This window comes from Melozone crissalis, unplaced genomic scaffold (genome assembly GCF_028551555.1).
Source record: "Melozone crissalis strain CALT ecotype California unplaced genomic scaffold, PUWL_Pcris_2 ptg000004l_1, whole genome shotgun sequence".
Taxonomy (NCBI): domain Eukaryota; kingdom Metazoa; phylum Chordata; class Aves; order Passeriformes; family Passerellidae; genus Melozone; species Melozone crissalis.
Window position 1 is genome coordinate 4,948,121 of NW_026535782.1, and position 16,416 is coordinate 4,964,536.

General features: G+C 40.4%; 1 protein-coding gene across 2 annotated transcripts in view; it reads right to left on the reverse strand.

Annotated features, from left to right (window-relative positions):
• Positions 1 to 2,381: 2,381 nt before the first annotated feature.
• Positions 2,382 to 16,416, reverse strand: part of RELN (reelin) — a 286,045-nt gene continuing 272,010 nt past the window's right edge. Inside the window, exons 59-65 of one of the 2 annotated variants that reach the window (XM_054280902.1) lie at positions 16,101 to 16,262; positions 15,191 to 15,348; positions 14,122 to 14,341; positions 12,931 to 13,128; positions 12,444 to 12,542; positions 7,389 to 7,524; positions 3,457 to 3,542 (exon numbers count right to left, since the gene is read on the reverse strand). In XM_054280902.1, the coding sequence (XP_054136877.1) occupies positions 7,395 to 7,524; positions 12,444 to 12,542; positions 12,931 to 13,128; positions 14,122 to 14,341; positions 15,191 to 15,348; positions 16,101 to 16,262 (967 nt within the window). In that variant the 3' untranslated portion in view covers positions 3,457 to 3,542; positions 7,389 to 7,394. Of the gene's footprint in view, positions 3,543 to 7,388; positions 7,525 to 12,443; positions 12,543 to 12,930; positions 13,129 to 14,121; positions 14,342 to 15,190; positions 15,349 to 16,100; positions 16,263 to 16,416 lie in introns of both variants that reach the window. The other variant, XM_054280910.1, reaches the window with a different exon arrangement.

Consider the following 16,416-nt stretch of genomic DNA (forward strand, 5'->3'; position numbering starts at 1 on the left):
CAACAGCTGCCAACTGCTGTCTAGTTTACCAGCACTGGCAGACGTAGTTATATTTATTGTGTTTTGTCATGAACACTTCTCCTGATGCAATGCAAAATGGCATTTTTAAAAACTGCTTTATGCTGTTGATTCTGCTTCTATAGTTTTGTTGGCTAGTCTGGTATTTACCCAATTTGTGTGCTGGTACCTTGTTCTTTGACAGTGTCTTGTCCTTGAGGGTATTTGTTGTGTTATTTAATTACTACCCTTTTCTGTATATTGTCAAGATCTTGCAAAGCTGGATTTGGTTCTTCAAAAATATTGGTGCTCTGCACATTTCCTCCCATTAAGAAAATGTTATCATCTTTGGATGAGGAAAGCTTGAGAGAAAAACATTTAGGCAAAATTATGAGAGCTTCACGTTTTGTGTATTTCAGGAAATCCAGTGGGTCAGTTGCATTTTTCTGTACTTTTGTTTCATTTCTCTTAAGTTCTCCTTATTCTACTGGAGCATGGCTTAGTCAGCTGATAGGAGAAATAAGGAAGACTATAAGGCATGCTAAAAGTACTAAAAATCAGTTTTCATAGTTATGTCTGCAAAAGTTTTACACCAGTGTATGAACTTATGAGTACATTTTATAGCATATTTATTGATTGATTTAGCATATTGATAGCATATTGATTATCCTTTGTGCCACCCTTTCTATTTTAACAGCTGTTGAATGTCAGATGATTCATTGCTTTCAGCCATATGGGAGGAAAAATATGAAAACCCACATAAGTGTACCATTTGTGTATGCTATGTGGGATGTTGTAGGACTGGAGAAAATCTAAGGAAGAACTTCCTGGAGTCTGGAAAGGGCAGATGATAATACCACTTGGGAATCTTCCAGTGAGGAAGAGAAAAGCCAGTGCAGAGTTTGTGGAGAGTTTGGGTAAAATGCTTTGTGGTATTCCTCTGTGGTTGTGATTGCTTACATTTTTCAGAGGAAATAAATACAACTGTGAAAAGCAGCTTCTCTGGCTATGCTGATCTCTTGCCTAAAAAATCAGGCAAAGTGCCTCATTGTATCTAAATCTTTAAAATAAATTGATTTCCTGGAAGCACATTAGCTGCACATGCATTTTAGATTGAACTACCACCCTTCTATTGACGTATTAAAGCAATTAAAGTTATCTTAAAAATAGGAATGTTTAGATCTTGTGGTTTTGTTTGTTCAATGGGCAAAAATCTTATAACAATATTTTAAAATCACTTGCCCAAACATTCAATTGTTATATTCTTATTACCCTCATGTTTTGTCTTCCTGCTACTTCTCTGAAAAGAACCATTATCTTTTTTCAGGAATTGAAAGTACACAAAGCACTCCAGTACAGTGAGTTTGCAGGAGGCTGGATGTTGCAGCAAGTTTCCAGATCATCCAAAGGTCTGTCATGATTTTGATCAAGCCAAGGAGTTGACTAGTTGGTCACTGAACAACTTCTTTTTCCTTTTTTTTTTTTCTGCACTGCTCAGGTACCTGTGGTCAAAAACCTCCTACAAATTAAACACATGGTTCAGCTGAACATGGATCATCATTCTGGTTCAGACAGGTATAGTGCCAGAAGCAGATGTGCAAGGTGTAAGAGCACAGCAGGTGTATATGATACTTCTCTCTGATGAGGACAAGCTCTGGTACCTGGGATTGTTTAGCCTGAAGAAAAGGAAGCCCAGGCAGGACTTTATTGCTCTCTACAACTACCTGAAGGAAGGCTGTGGTGAGGTGGGCAGCAGTCTCTTCTCTCAAGTAGCAAAGTACAGGACAAGAGGAAATGGCCTCAGGCTGCACCAGGTGAGGTTTAGATCATATATAATGAAAAGGTTCTTCACTGAAAGGGTTGTCAGGCATGGCACAGGCTGCCCAGAGAAGTGGCTGAGTCCCCATCCCTGGAGGTATTAGAAGGATGTGTAGATGTGCTTAGAGACATGGTTTAGTGGTGGGCTTGGCAGTGCTGGGTTAACAGTTGGATTGATGTTAAAGGTCTTTTCCAACCTTAATGGTTCATGTGATTCTAAGAATTGCCAGCTCGGTCTGTTTGGAGCAAGGTTCCTCATGTGCCACACTCTTGTTCTCAGAGCTTGGGAACGGTGGTTTGCATTTTTTGGTTTGCAGATAAAGTGAGAGTGCGTATTGCTCTGTGGTCCTGTTTCACTCATTGCACCAGGACCTGTTCCAAGGGCTGCGTTATCCCCATAGGTGGGATGGGGAGATCTCTTAGTTTGTGTTACTTGTTTGTTTGTGCAAAGTGCTATTAAGTGTGATGTGCCAAATATTAAAAATAACATTAATGTTTGCTTTGGAATCTAGGTATTTAGTGGAAGAATTTGGTTTATGATTTCATGTAAAGCCCACATGGCTTGAAAAGTCTAACATCAGAATTCTTTGTTGACATTATCTTTATTGAAGCATGGATCTTTAGCTTGGTTCACCATAAAGTGAAGCATTTGATTTATGATAATAGACAGTTCAGGGCTATAGGGGCATTATAACGTTGCTGGTGTAGATACAACTTTATCAGAAGATACAAACATGACCCGCAATAGAAACAAACACCAAAGAGAACACAATGAAACATTCACTGCTTACAAATCACTTCATTACTACAGACACCAAATGGCAGTTACTGTAAGTAAATCAGTTTCAGAGAACTGACTACATTTAGACAGGGAATTGGGAATTTCTGTTTGGGGTTTAATCCACAAATCCGTAGTAGAAAAAAGTTTAATGTCAAGCATTCTTTTTTTTTATCCACAAAACAATGCTAACCAACAGACATATCAAAGAATAAGACCGAAGGATATCAACGCCTTTACAACTACTTTTGCAATTATCTTCTGGATTAGGTACTTAGATGATTTTTTAAATACATTTTGTAAGAAGGTAAATAGCCAAAAAATCAGCAGCAAAAATATTACAACAACAAAACAAGTAAATACAGTGCCAATGTGTCGTGTTGTAGAAGAGAATACAAAGAGGACAAACAATGATAACTTAATCATATAAAATGACACAGAGCTGAAATACAGTGCACTTAAATAACTATGTGACAAAGAATGTTAAATTCTGTACTTAGTATGTAGGTTTTTATAAACATAAAATCTGAAAAGTCTTTGTGCTTAAACATTTTTTTCCTGTTAAACAGAATTAGTTGCTTACTTCCAATACTGCCACTGTAACGGATATTACAACAGATCACAATTTTCACAGACACATTAACATTAAAACATTTACCTATGAGAAAATAAGTCACTTCTCATTAGTTCACAGTGCGAAAAAGTGGTGTATACTCTGTCTTGAAAAAGGCTTTCAGTTATTCATCAAGCCAGTTGCAGAAAAGTCCTGATACCAGATGCAGTGCTAGATTTAAAGAATGGAAAGCAACACATCACATGTTGGGAGGAAAAAAAAATAAATTTCTCGTTTTTTCATGGATATCGTCTAAGTGACCTTCGTCTTCTGTTGTAGAAATGCCTGAGCCCATGTTGCCGTGAAAAATTCATCATGTAATTTTGTTTGCGAGTGCTGTCAAAGAGTGAAAGAAGAGAAGAGTGTCAGTTTCTTTCACATGTAATGTAAATTCTTTTGTAGCAGTGAGCTAGTGGGACTGATTCTTTGTCCTTGCAGGACTTTTCAAGTCTGTGCAAACTGGTGTGAAGCACACCTTTAACTGCAAAGGTACAAGGCAATTGAGAATCTGTCCCACTTGGCTTTCATTTACAGTAAATTATCTTAGGGAAAGGTTAAGAGCTTTCAGCTAATGAAAACTGGTGCAGCCTAGGGCCAGATTCACTAAAACTTCACTTCATAACATTTCTCTGTGGGGGTTTTATACTCCAGTTATCCTTCTCTCTTTGATCATTAACTGCTTGAGAATAGAGGAAAAGCTTTATCTTCTTCTTCTTCTTTTACCTTATAGAAAGTGAAGTACAATACTTTTATTCAGATTAATGTTTCCTTCCCCTATGCACCCTCTTCCAAAAGGAAGGTCTGGGCAATAAGCATAATCTTATGATACTTATGCCTTGTCTGGCAGGAAACCAAGCAAGAGAGCCCAACTGCAGCTGAATTTAAGAAGGCACACTTGTTTGGAAGACCTACCTGGAGTACAAGGCCCATCCCACCTAATGCAGGTTTCTACTTCTCTCACTGAGGGAAGAAGGAACCATGAGAGGGCAGATCTGTGAAGACCTGCAGTCAACAAACCTCCCATTTGTGGCTTCAAGGAGTGTTTTCAAAAGTGAGTTTTGTCTGTGAGTAAGTGAATACTCATAATGCAGTAAGTCATACTTTCCTCTTTAGTGCATAAGCTTATTTTTAGTGAATATGGCCCTTAGGAAAAAGGAGTAATTGTATGCTTTGCAAAATACCTGGTTTTCCACAACCACAACCAACCTTTGCTGTAGTATGCTAATTTAACCTAAAAAAATGTGTCTAACAAAATTATGCCCTTTTCATTAACTAATCTTGTACCCAATTGACTAAATTTATTAATGGTTGTCATGTCAAAATCTAGATTATAAACCTCTTAGTAAATCCAAGTAATTTCCTGACTAGTTTTCCAAGCTGTGCAATTTTAAATTTTTTTTACACTGGAATGTACATATAAGAATGAAATAAAGACCAGCTCCTGGTGACAATGAAAGAAAACAGATGTACACTTGGCTCAACTTTTGGCACTGTCACAGTAAGGCAGAGCTCTAGATCATCTGGCAATTGAGAGAGGGGTTAATGTTGACTTATTCAAGTAAAAAGGAAAGGTCTGTGCTGATTTGTAAGTTTTGTGTGAGGGATTGATAGTGGTGAGTTTATGTAACTTTAATGCCACTTGGTAGCTCAAGTGCAAAGCAGGACTGAACATCAGTTTTCATTCTGGTCCTTAAGTCCTCAGGGTGGAAGGTCACCCTGGCTCCAGTGCCAGCTGTCTCACTGATGAAGGCAGGAGGGAAATTATGACGCCAAACCCACTCCTGAGTGGCTGCCATTGGTCATGAAGCTTGAAGAAGTTCTTAATTTTCCCTTGCCTTTAATTCCCATTGCCTGGAAAGTGGGTGGCTCCTCAGACCCAGAGCCTTCACGGGCACATCCCACCTCTCAGGAGAGCATGCTGAGCATGAGGTGAGGATAGAGCCCCTGTCTGCTGGGAGAAGGCTGCTCTGCAGCCAAAGCACACCAGATGGGCCTGGGAGAAGGCACAGCCCAACTCTGAGCAGCTTTGCTCTTTGCTCTGGGTACATGGGACCAAACAGAGCCTGCCAAAGTGTTTGGCTGAAAAAATCGCATTTCTGGACCTGGTTAAATTTAGGAATGAGCTTGGTTTTGCTATCCTCAGCTTGGACAAGACTTGGACAGATGGGGTACGTGCTGTGCTGCAGTCCTTGGCCCAGGAGCCTTTTCTGTCTTGTCTTTGGTCTGCCTATGTCCAGCAAAAGTTCAGCAGAGATGTTCAGGACTGGTTTTGGACACTGCTATGTGCACCTGGCCTCTATTTCACTTCAAATAACCAACCATTTTGTATCTGACCTTAAAGGGATGATGAAGATGTTTAAAACAATGAACAAAGAAAAAAAGGAAAAGAAAGAATTGAAAAAAAGGAACAAAGAAATGCTTACCTAGTAATGTAGAAGGGATCTACTTATTTTTTATTAATATTAATTGTGTTCGATGATCAAGGTGTTAGAAAGAAGCATATATTCATGTCTTACACTGAGCACCATAGCAGTGCAATGTGTGAAAAATAAGAGAAGTCTAAATTCTCAGGAACTCAGTGTGTTTTTTTTTTTAACTTGCATTAATGTAGTTCAAAGTTATCCTCACTGACATGAGACAGACTATCCAACTACTGGTTGGATGCCACAGAAGAACCTTGATGCCTGCTGTAGAAATACTGTGATTTTCACTCTTTCTATGGGTAAATATGTATACCCTATGCATTACAGTATTGTATCATATTGCACCACAAAATCAGAGTAGGTGTGGTTTTCACAATCAGTGGCAACTTGAAGACAGCTTTGTGAGTGTGTAATGCACTGGTCAGCACCTGCTGAGCTTTCTGTCTTTTCTGTGCATTCACTGAACCATCAGTCAGTCAGAGAAGTTCAGATCCAAAGTAATTATCTGTGTATTACCAATCGAGCACAAAGCAAAAAAACCCCAAAACAATTAGCAGGAGTGATTGCTGTATAAACTGTTGGACAGTTTTGAGTGCACTACTGAAAAATAACCAAAAGATAATACTGCTTGATTTTAGGTAGGAAACCCTAAAAATGTTCCAAGGAAGTACCTAGAGTTGTGCTAGTTGGATGAAAGCAATATGCAGCCAATGCAGAAAAGCAAAAACAAAACTATCTGGGTTGTGTTCAAAAAAATACCTACAATAAAGCAATTTATGAGAAGGAGTCTCTCTGGACTAAAGTCTCTTAGTGTTTAGTAGAGCATTATGTTTATTGCATGTTTCCTAAAGCACAATTTGAACTACAAGGCTGCAATTTAAAGTTTATGAAAATGGCACAAAGCCAAACTGAGTGAAAAATATGCAGTACATAACCCCAGTAAATACTCATGTCTTTCCTTATTTGTGTGTTTTTAATTGATGGGGCACAAAACAGGAACAAAATAGAAACAAAAACATTTGAATAACAAAATTAAACATGAAAAAAGCCTTAGAACACAGCAGAAGTATGTCCCTTAAGACTAGGTTTGGAGTAAATTTTGATGCTGAATTACAAATGCTTTGTTAGGCAGGTACTGTAATGGAAAAAGTCACATGCTCTGACTGAGGGCTCATATCAATGGCAAATATTCTTTGGCTTTGGTGGAGACAACACTTGAACCCTGAGCTCAGTAGCTATCCTGGCTAGTGGTATCCATTATCTGCAGCAGCACAAAGCAGCTGGGTTACATGGAATGTAAGCACTGCCTGGGGACTCTGGTTCTGTGTCCAAGGGGCAGGTGTGGCCATGGCAGATTGACTGGCATACACTGCCTGACTGTGGCTGCATCTCTGTGGTCATTTATTACAGAAAAAAGTGGGAATTGCCCCTTGGCTGCCCATACAGTGCTCTGGGGGCCCTCCATTGGTAGATCTCACTGTACCCTGTCTGAAGCAGGTGGAGAAGTCCCATTGCAGCCTTGGTGAAATTCCCACTGCACATTATTCCCACTGGCACAGTCTACTGAGCAATTTCTGCTAAATTTAACTTCCCCAATGCTCCCTGAGGAAGCAGTGCAGGATCAGGGCCCTCAAGAGCTATGTGGCACATCTCAGAGTATAAATGATTTTCCACCAACCCATCATTGACAAAACTTTGTGAAAGAGCTGTAGCTGTAACAGAAACATACATTTAATACTGATTCAGGGAAAGTACTTACCTTATTCTAGTGTAAAACCAATGACAGCAAACAATGAAATACAACACAAGTTAGAAAATGCCTTTCAATGCATGCAGCACTGTGATTAGTCATAAAACCCTGATGAGGTTTAGAGGCAATATAGGACTTTTCGTCTCTTTTGAAAATAAAAATTGAACAAATTATTTCCTCAGCTTTCAAATCAATGTTTAGATTTTTATTTTCTATAAAATTCAGCATGCACTTTTTAGAAACATAATAGAAATGTAATAGAAGCACAAACCGCATCATTTTAAATTTGGCATAAATGTTGTGAATATTCAGATAGTCACCTAATGTTTGAACTACTCATGTTCATCATAAATTTGTTAATACTTAATTTAAATGCATTTTTCAAATCTTTGCTTTTTACTAAAAAAAGGAAGCTGATGAAAATGCTTTTCCACATGAGCACTTCTTGTTAAATCTAGAATATGCAATTTGTATTTAATTATTCCAAAATACAGATAAACATTCTTTGCACCAAATGCAACTTAACTTCTCACTAAATCATTTGTGCCAAAAATGTGAGAATATCTCAACAATGAAGAGCATGAAGTGATGGCTATGAAGGGATTCATTCTGTTATCTATCAGTTAACCATAAAATAGTAGGAGGGGATAACATTTCTTGCATTCCTTGCAGAACTTATATTCCTTTGGATCACATTACAAGTTTTGGGGTAAAGAAAACAATATCAGACCCTTAGTGTTCATCTTATAACTATCCTTTATTTCTCAGTACCTATGCCATTTAATTAAGTTAATGAGATGTCCCTAAGGGCCTGCCCTATACACAAAGAAATGGCAGTTGTGTGATGCACATGCAAGGAGGTGTGAGGTGTGTGTGCAGGGGTCAGGCTGAGAGCTGTGCTTCCAGAGAAAAACAATGTGCAAATGAAATGCAGGATTGGACATGGGCTCTTCTTAGGGCAGAAGTACAGGGACACAGAAAAACACTCCTTCTTAAGCCTGGGATAAAATACTTTTTTATCCTAAGAAGAGCCACATGGAACACATGAGAGTTGGGCCCAAAGCTTTCTTTACAAATGGAGAGAAAAATCGCTGCACTAATGAGGAATAATCAGCACTGGATTATAAAAGGGACTGGACAACTTAACAACTTGCCTCCTCTCCCCACAACAGGACAGACACTGACTGTTGTTAAATTGGAAAGTTCAATTTAATGTATAACATTGTCAACACAGGTATTTGGTTTCACCTGTTTAAAAGAGGTGCTCAATTTAAGCACCATTTGCAGCTGCATCACAATCTTAAAAATATTGCTTTTTATTGAGTGATTCAAAGAGTTCATTCATAAGTGGAATGATTTTAAGTAAGATACAAAAGCATCCATCTTTGGCCTTTTTTATCATTGCCAGGTATTTTGCATCCATGTATAATCTGCAGGTTGATCTTTTACCCCACAGCAATTTTTTGGGGGGCAAAAAGGAATCAAAGAAATGGCATCCTGAAGGCATGTTTGCTGGTAAGAGGATGGTGGCCCTTGAGTCAGAAACTGGTTGAACTGAACAGTGTCATGATCCTGGCTGTGCTTCAGCTGTAGCAGTATCTGCACTATGACTTGGCAGCTAGGGACAGAACTGACTGCAAGCCTTTGGATTGCTGAGAAGAGTTGGGCCATGGAAGCAGATATTCACAGACATGCCCCTGGCGTGAGCACTCTAGGGAGGAGCAGAGACATCCCCTGTTTTGGATGGGAAAGAAAATCAAGAAAATCCTTACTTTCTTTGCCTTCCTACAGATCAGCTCTGCCTGCTGGAGGTGCTTTCCCTGCAGCCCTTAGCCTGCTCAAGGAGAGCATGGCTCACTTGCCTGAGGGCTGAGGAAAGGCTGGCACAGCACCTGGGTGTGCACCTGGAACCTGCTCAAGGAGAGCATGGCTCACTTGCCTGGGGGCTGAGGAAAGGCTGGCACAGCACCTGGGTGTGCACCTGGAACCTGCTCAAGGAGAGCATGGCTCACTTGCCTGGGGGCTGAGGAAAGGCTGGCACAGCACCTGGGTGTGCACCTGGGGGTGCAGGCAGCCAGGCCAACACACAGGCTGGGAAAATCAGACCTCTATCACCCCACAGGATAAGGAAGAAAACACAAGAAGAGATGTGTGGAAAGGCAGGAATTTATTTATGTCCCAAACCTAGTGTAGGTTGGCTCCTTGCTCCAACACCTCACAGGCTGAGGCTTGCCTGTTGCATCAATGTGGGTACACAGATCACAAACTTGAGAGTCTAGGACTGAAACCAGAGCCAGTGAGGATAATTTTGATGGTTCTGGAGAGGTGTATGGGGTCTCATCCAGGGTTGTAAGAGGACTGAATACAGACTGTGTTGGATGTGGGCCATAAATGGGTTCTTGTCTAGAGATGTCCATGGCCTTCTGAGACCAGGCCAGAGTTCCAACAGAAATTACTTCCAATTTTGGCCAGAGTTCCAACAGAAATTACTTCCAATTTAGGAGGCACAGGTGTTTTCTAAAGTATCCCAGCTTTGGGATGAATAAGCCTGCTGACTCCCCAATGACTCCCTATAGAATTAATGGGAAGAGGCAAACCCTGGTGAATGGCTCGAGGTCAGGCTGTGCCTCTCTACAGCCCTGGGGTGGCTATTGCCCACAGAGCTCTTGTGGGAAGGGAGAGCACCCAGAGGACTCTGCCTCCTCCCCTCTTGCTGGAGAGGTGCCTGGGAAAGGGGGCTTGTTCTTCCCAGAAGCAGGCAGTGCTTCTGTCCCCTTCCTTGGAAAATGAAGGAATATTAAGAATGGAAGCCAAGTCCTATCCCTAGTACTCACAGTGTGATTCCTGGTAGCCCTGGTGTGTGCAGGATCATCTAGGGTAAGTACCAACAGATCCAGGCTCCCTGCTGATACCCTGAGGCACTTTATGGAGGTGACTGAGTGTCTTCATCATTTAACAGGTGAAGAAACTGAAGTGCTGGGGGTAAAGTGATCAGTGTGAGGTGACCAAGTGAAATAGCAGAGCTACAGAAAAACCCAGGTGAGAGTATTTCTTGATAAGGAAGTTGCAGCTTACTTGCAAATAAATTTGAGGACACCTAAAGATTATTTTGATGAATTACAATGTGCAGATAGAACTCAAGCAAATCAGAGGAGTTAAATGCAGCTGTCAGGTCTGAGCACATGCCAGTATAGGAATCAGATGCACCATGGCATGGAATTCTGCCCTCCTCAGAGCAGCATGTCTCATGTGTTGTAGTTAGCAGGGATTGGAACTCTACATCTGGCCTTTGGGAAATAAGATGCCATGGCATTGTGTTTCACAGGACTTGGTAAGGGAGAAATCAGTGCAGTTTGGTCTGTCTTTCTCTGTGGATTGTACCAGATCTCACTTGAACAGGGCGGAAACCCTCTGCTTCTAGCCTGATATTTAGGGCAATTTTCAGAAGCTCTTAAAGCTCTTTAACAGGACTAAAATAATAAAATGGAGGAGGCCTGTGTGCCCACCTGGTTCCTTCTCTTGGCAAGATATGGTTACTTGCTATGGCCATTCCAGTATAACATATCTCACATGACTTGTTGTTACCACTCAACTTGTGTGTTTAGTCTACAGCCTGGCAGATCTCATTGTCAGAGAAGTTCTCCTCATTTCAGCCTCAGAATAACTTTTTAAAGATCTATTTTATTCCTACTTATGGCCACTCATTCAGTGCTTGGATTGATGGGTAACATTATATTTATTTTTCTCTTTCATGCTTTTTCCATTAATTTTATTTTTAATTGCAAGGTAGAAAGACTCGTGAATATTTCAGAATGACCAGTTCCCCTTTCAATGGTTTCCTAAACATGGTGACCTTCCTGCAGGCTCATACTCTTCCATATCTTTCCTGATGCAGCATCATACAGCCATTGATTGACTAAACCAGGAATTATATCAATCTCTCTCCTCTGTTCTTCCAGTTTTAAGCTTAATGTTATGGAAGCAGAGCCCAGCAAGGTGTGTAAAAGCAGTGGAGGGTGTACAGTTACTCAGTGTTGGGACCAGTTTGGTTTGGGGTTGATATGAGTGCCATGCAAGCTGGTGCTTCTTGGTGGAAAGGAGAACAGGACTAACTAGCAATCAGACAATTCACTTTTCTACTGTTGAAAAACATTACTTGCAGTGCCTCTGCTAATTCAGAAACCTCATAGCTATAATTACACAGTCTGGAGGTTATCTAAGCCTAATTTCTCCATTGCTTGTTTTTAAAATGTTCAATAAAAAGAATGTTTGAACCTATCTATGGAGCGGGCTCGCCTCTCTTTGCCAACCATTGCCAGCGATGAGTTCCTGCCCGGGAAGCCACTAGCACTTCACTTCTACTGGAACTAAATTGTTAGAGAAAAAGCAGGTCATCTCTTCGTGGTGCAGCACAGGAAAAACGGGTTAGCTGCCAGCGAAACCCATCTCAAGAATGGGAGAATCAGGAGGGTGCAGACTTGGTAAAATCTTGACAAGGGGATGAATATAGAGCTCGGACCATAGGAACCTGATATAGTGAACCCTGTTTCTGAACAGTATCCTTCTTACTAAAAAAAGGAAATGAATAAGGCATTAGTTGCTAACACAGATTTTTAAGAGGCACAACAACATTACTTTGTGCAATGAACAATACAGAAGAATCTTTTTTATCTTTGAAAGGATATAGATCAGCCTTAAATGGCAGCACAGTGTTGAACAGGATATCCTTTCTTATGTCCCAGCACAATAATTTTTTAATAGTCATTGCTGCATTACAGGACCACAGCAATACTTGGAGGTGATAAAGCCCCACTTTCCCTCCTGCATTTTTCCATGATTTTTTCCACACACCCCCCTGCTGTGACACTTACTTTGTGTCCATCTTAACTACTGACTGTTGCAGTCAGGGCAGAGCATCAGGAAAGATAGGATTTTAAAGGTTTCCCTTTGAGAAAGGATTACCCTGGGCCACAATGGTTCTTAATGAGCTTAATACTCATGTCATGCTGGAGAAAGTTCAGTGCTTTCTGAGGTGGGGTGGGATGAGGTGAGGCTGATACTCACAGGACGACTTCTACGTGGTCCAAAGCCCACTGATCGTGACCTGTTCCGTTGTGACGGGGCTGCCACCAGCGCAGTAAGACTCCTTTCATTCGCGCCTCCCTGTCACACAAACACAGAGCCTGTCAGAGCTCCAGACTATTGGTGCTCTGCATTTCCCCATCTATCCCCCAACAAGAGCTGAGAGAAAAGTCAAATTATTTCTATGTCACTGAACATCAACATACTGTACATATAAAACACACTAATATTTAAAAATACACACAGGTAGGGAGAATTTTTTCCCATTATCTTCAAAACAAGTATTCTTTCTGTTTTTCTTTTAAGTGCATTGATAAACACTAGCCTGGAATTTCTTAATCAACCTTCCTCTTAAGTCTTCTTTGTTTACCCTCTCATCAACCTATTTTCTTCAACTGTGATGCAAAGATAGGTTACGTTTTAGCAGAAATGTGCACTTAGAGGTAATGAAATGTGACTGGGTACTCACAAGGGAACGTTATAAGACACTCTTTGGGCTTGTATAAAGTCCTTTGGCTGATGCTGTGCAATTACTTGCCATGTAATTCCATTATTTACACTGTATTGGAGGAGCACTGCCTTATCTACAGTGTTAGGATCACTCAGATTGGTATTGCAACTGTCTGTTTGTGAAATACTTCCAATTTGCAAAACAAACATGATTTTGCTGTAAAACACAGAGAGAAAAAGTATTTTCAATATGCAAGATTATTCAAATGGGAACAATAGCATTTTTAGGTTTACTGTAGTTACCTTATCCAAACTTGTAGTATTTTAAAGAATCATTACTTTAACATGCAAAATAAACTGTTCTTACATCTTTAAAACACAGCTCCCCTTTCAAAATAATAGTTTACTATGTATAATATATTGTTGAAGGCAAGATCCAATTTTGCAATATATCTGCACAAAACTGAGATGGATAAAAATGCAAACATGTAAATGAGTGCATGAGAAGTTTAAAAAGGACAAATAAAGGTTGAATATAAGAAAGTGCCTAAATATATATGTATATAATATTCTACCCAGGTGTTCAAGTAAGAAGAGAAGAGCCTGATTATATCTGGCCCATTGGCCAATTCATCCTGTTTCTAATCTTGCTTTGGACAAGATAAACCAGTCCTGAAAGCTGTCACTCTGCTAAAAGCCAGCACAGGCTGTTTACATTTGTTTTTCCATGGCCAAAGAGGCTCAATAGATGAAAAACCTACTCCCGTTCATTGCCAGGTGAATATAATTCTATTTGACAACTGAAATGAGAAAATGACCCTGTAATTACTAAATAACATCTTTAGTCATAACCATTGTGGAGGCACATACAAACATGGGATTTGTCTTATCAGATCAGGCCCTGGTCCAGGCAGTCTGGTGTCCAGTCTGTGCCAACAGCTTCATTGTCAGTGTTGGCTTACATAGACAGTGCTCTGTTTGGCATGATGAAAACATCTGACCTTTTCATCTGACATCCTCACTCTCCATCTCCCAAATCAAAATCACAAAGCATTTTGCCAACCCCAATGTTTTCTGCCAGCCACATCCAACTGCATGGCACAGCCAGGTCAGTCCATCCTCATCTGTACTGGCCACATGGCTGCACATACATGTGAAGAGTTTCCTTTGTCATGAATTGTTAGAAGAGCTGTTTAGGCTCAACTATTACCTTGCTCGGGTGAGATCCAGAGGCTTGGTCACAGCTTGTCTTACTTGACATCCGTTAAAGTAGAGTGAATCTCCATGGGCATAGGGTGCCAGCTGTCCACATCCATTCCCTATCACTCCCCCCTGAATGGTTTCCCAGTTTATTTCAGTGACTCTTTCAGACTCAAAATTATCTTTAATATAACTTGGCAGATCATGGCTAAAAACAGAGCAGTCATCACCTAAAAATGACACAATGAAGTTGTAAAACATGCAAAAAATAGAAAGAATGGAGAAAATTGAGTTACAGGTCATTGTAATTCTTTTCAAGGTTGTGACTCAATATTCAGTGTGAGGACAGCCTGAATATATTTCAGCAGATTCATTAACAATGTGCACATTGATATACAGCAGTCATTTTTACAAAATTGAGGCTGTGAGTCTAATTTTTACAGCAGTATAACTTCAATAACTGCAATACAGTTTCTCCTGTTTTGCACTGATGCCAATAGAAGAAACCTCAAATTGTGGGTTGAAGGCAAAAATGTCTAAAAACTCAGAAGGGATCTGATCTTATACAGTTATGAGGCTCTCCTGGAAGACATTAAACACTGGCTCCACTCCCATAAAGCACTTAGAGCTTACCAAGGGCACTCAGGTACCATTAGGCATGTGCTTAGCTGCACTGAGGGCTTAGAGCAGAACACTCTGTCCTGATGGGGCACAGAGTCCCTTACAGATGCCAGTCACCAACATCTGGATCCCATTTGCACATCCTCTGGGATGCACCCTTGGAAGGAATGTGGGGTGGAAGCCAATTCTGGGTAATCGAGCAGCCATGTTCTGCCTTCAATGAGGGATGGGTGGACTTTCCATACAATGCCAGGTGGGAGAGACTGCTGGCTCAATGTAGAAAGAGTAAGGAGGGGGAAAAGCTGTAATTTGGAGCCCTGACAAATTATTAATTTTGGATTTGTTACTCAGACATTCCAGTGACGAATTTGGACATGATACCTCACTTAGTCTTTTTGTTTAATTTTGAGCTAGACTAGACTGTAGTGGATGTACAGAGAGAAATGAAGAAATGGAACCTTGGAATCCTTCATCACAGATGCAGATGGCTCCAGTCGTGCAGTACCCGTGGCCACTGCAGAGCTTTGGGCACGCTTCCCCAATGTACACGTGATCGATTGCCCAGCTCTGCTTCTCCAGCTCTTCTCCCTTCTGAATCCACCTGAACTGGGTTGCACTGCAAATATCAACATCCAAACACTGTGTTAGGATGCATAGCAATTAAACACATCTGTACAGTGATGTTCTAATACACCAGCAGCAAATGTAACCAAAAATGTCACATGAGGGGGCTGTGACTTCAATAACTGGAAAGACCCATCCTGCTACATCATTGGCAGTAGTGACTTCTATTAACAAAAATCTTCTTGAAGAACATTAATTATTGTATTTGCAGGGACCTTTGTGGTAGGAAGGAATGATGAATCTGACTCCATGTTCTCAGAAGGCTAATTTATTACTTTATAATACTATATTATGTTAAAGAATACTTTACTAAACTATACCAAAGAATACAGAAAGGATACTTAATGCTAAAAAGAGAATAATGAAAACTTGTGACTCTTTCCAGAGTCTCAACACAGTTTGGCCCTGATTTGCCAAAGAGTCAGAACAACTCACACCAGAATCCAATGAAACAATCACCTGTGGGTAAACAATCTCCAAACACATTCCACATGAGAACAACACAGGAGAAGCAAATGAGATAAGAATTGTTTTCCTTTTCTCTGAAGCTCCTCAGCTTCCCAGGAGAAAAATCCTGGGCAAAGGGATTTTTCAGAGAATGTGAATGCCACAATTACTAAAGTATCAAATCTAAATCCACAATAAGGAATAATTTTTAATTCACCAATTGTTCCTAGTAAGCCATGCCAGCAAGGCAGCTGTTGTTTTATAGGTCCACAGTGAGCTGACCTTTGGTGAACCTACCTGGATGAGACATGGTCAGGCAGCTGGATAGTTATTCTTCTCCACATGGAGCTGTTAACAGAGTTATAGATGGTAGCTTCATGGAATTGAAATGGGGAGCAGCCAATGCTATTAGATGAGGAAGGAAGGCAGTGTGTCTGGACAAGTTGCCATGAGTCTGTCCTGTAGGAAGCAAAAACAAAAAAGAGAAAAATGTTTTAGAACAACTGAAAAAATAATGAAAGGAAAACAGATTCTTTCTAAGGGTCATGACATTGCCTGTCTTACTAAAGAAACAAGAGATTGTCAGCAATAGTTTCCATGCTCTGGAGCCACA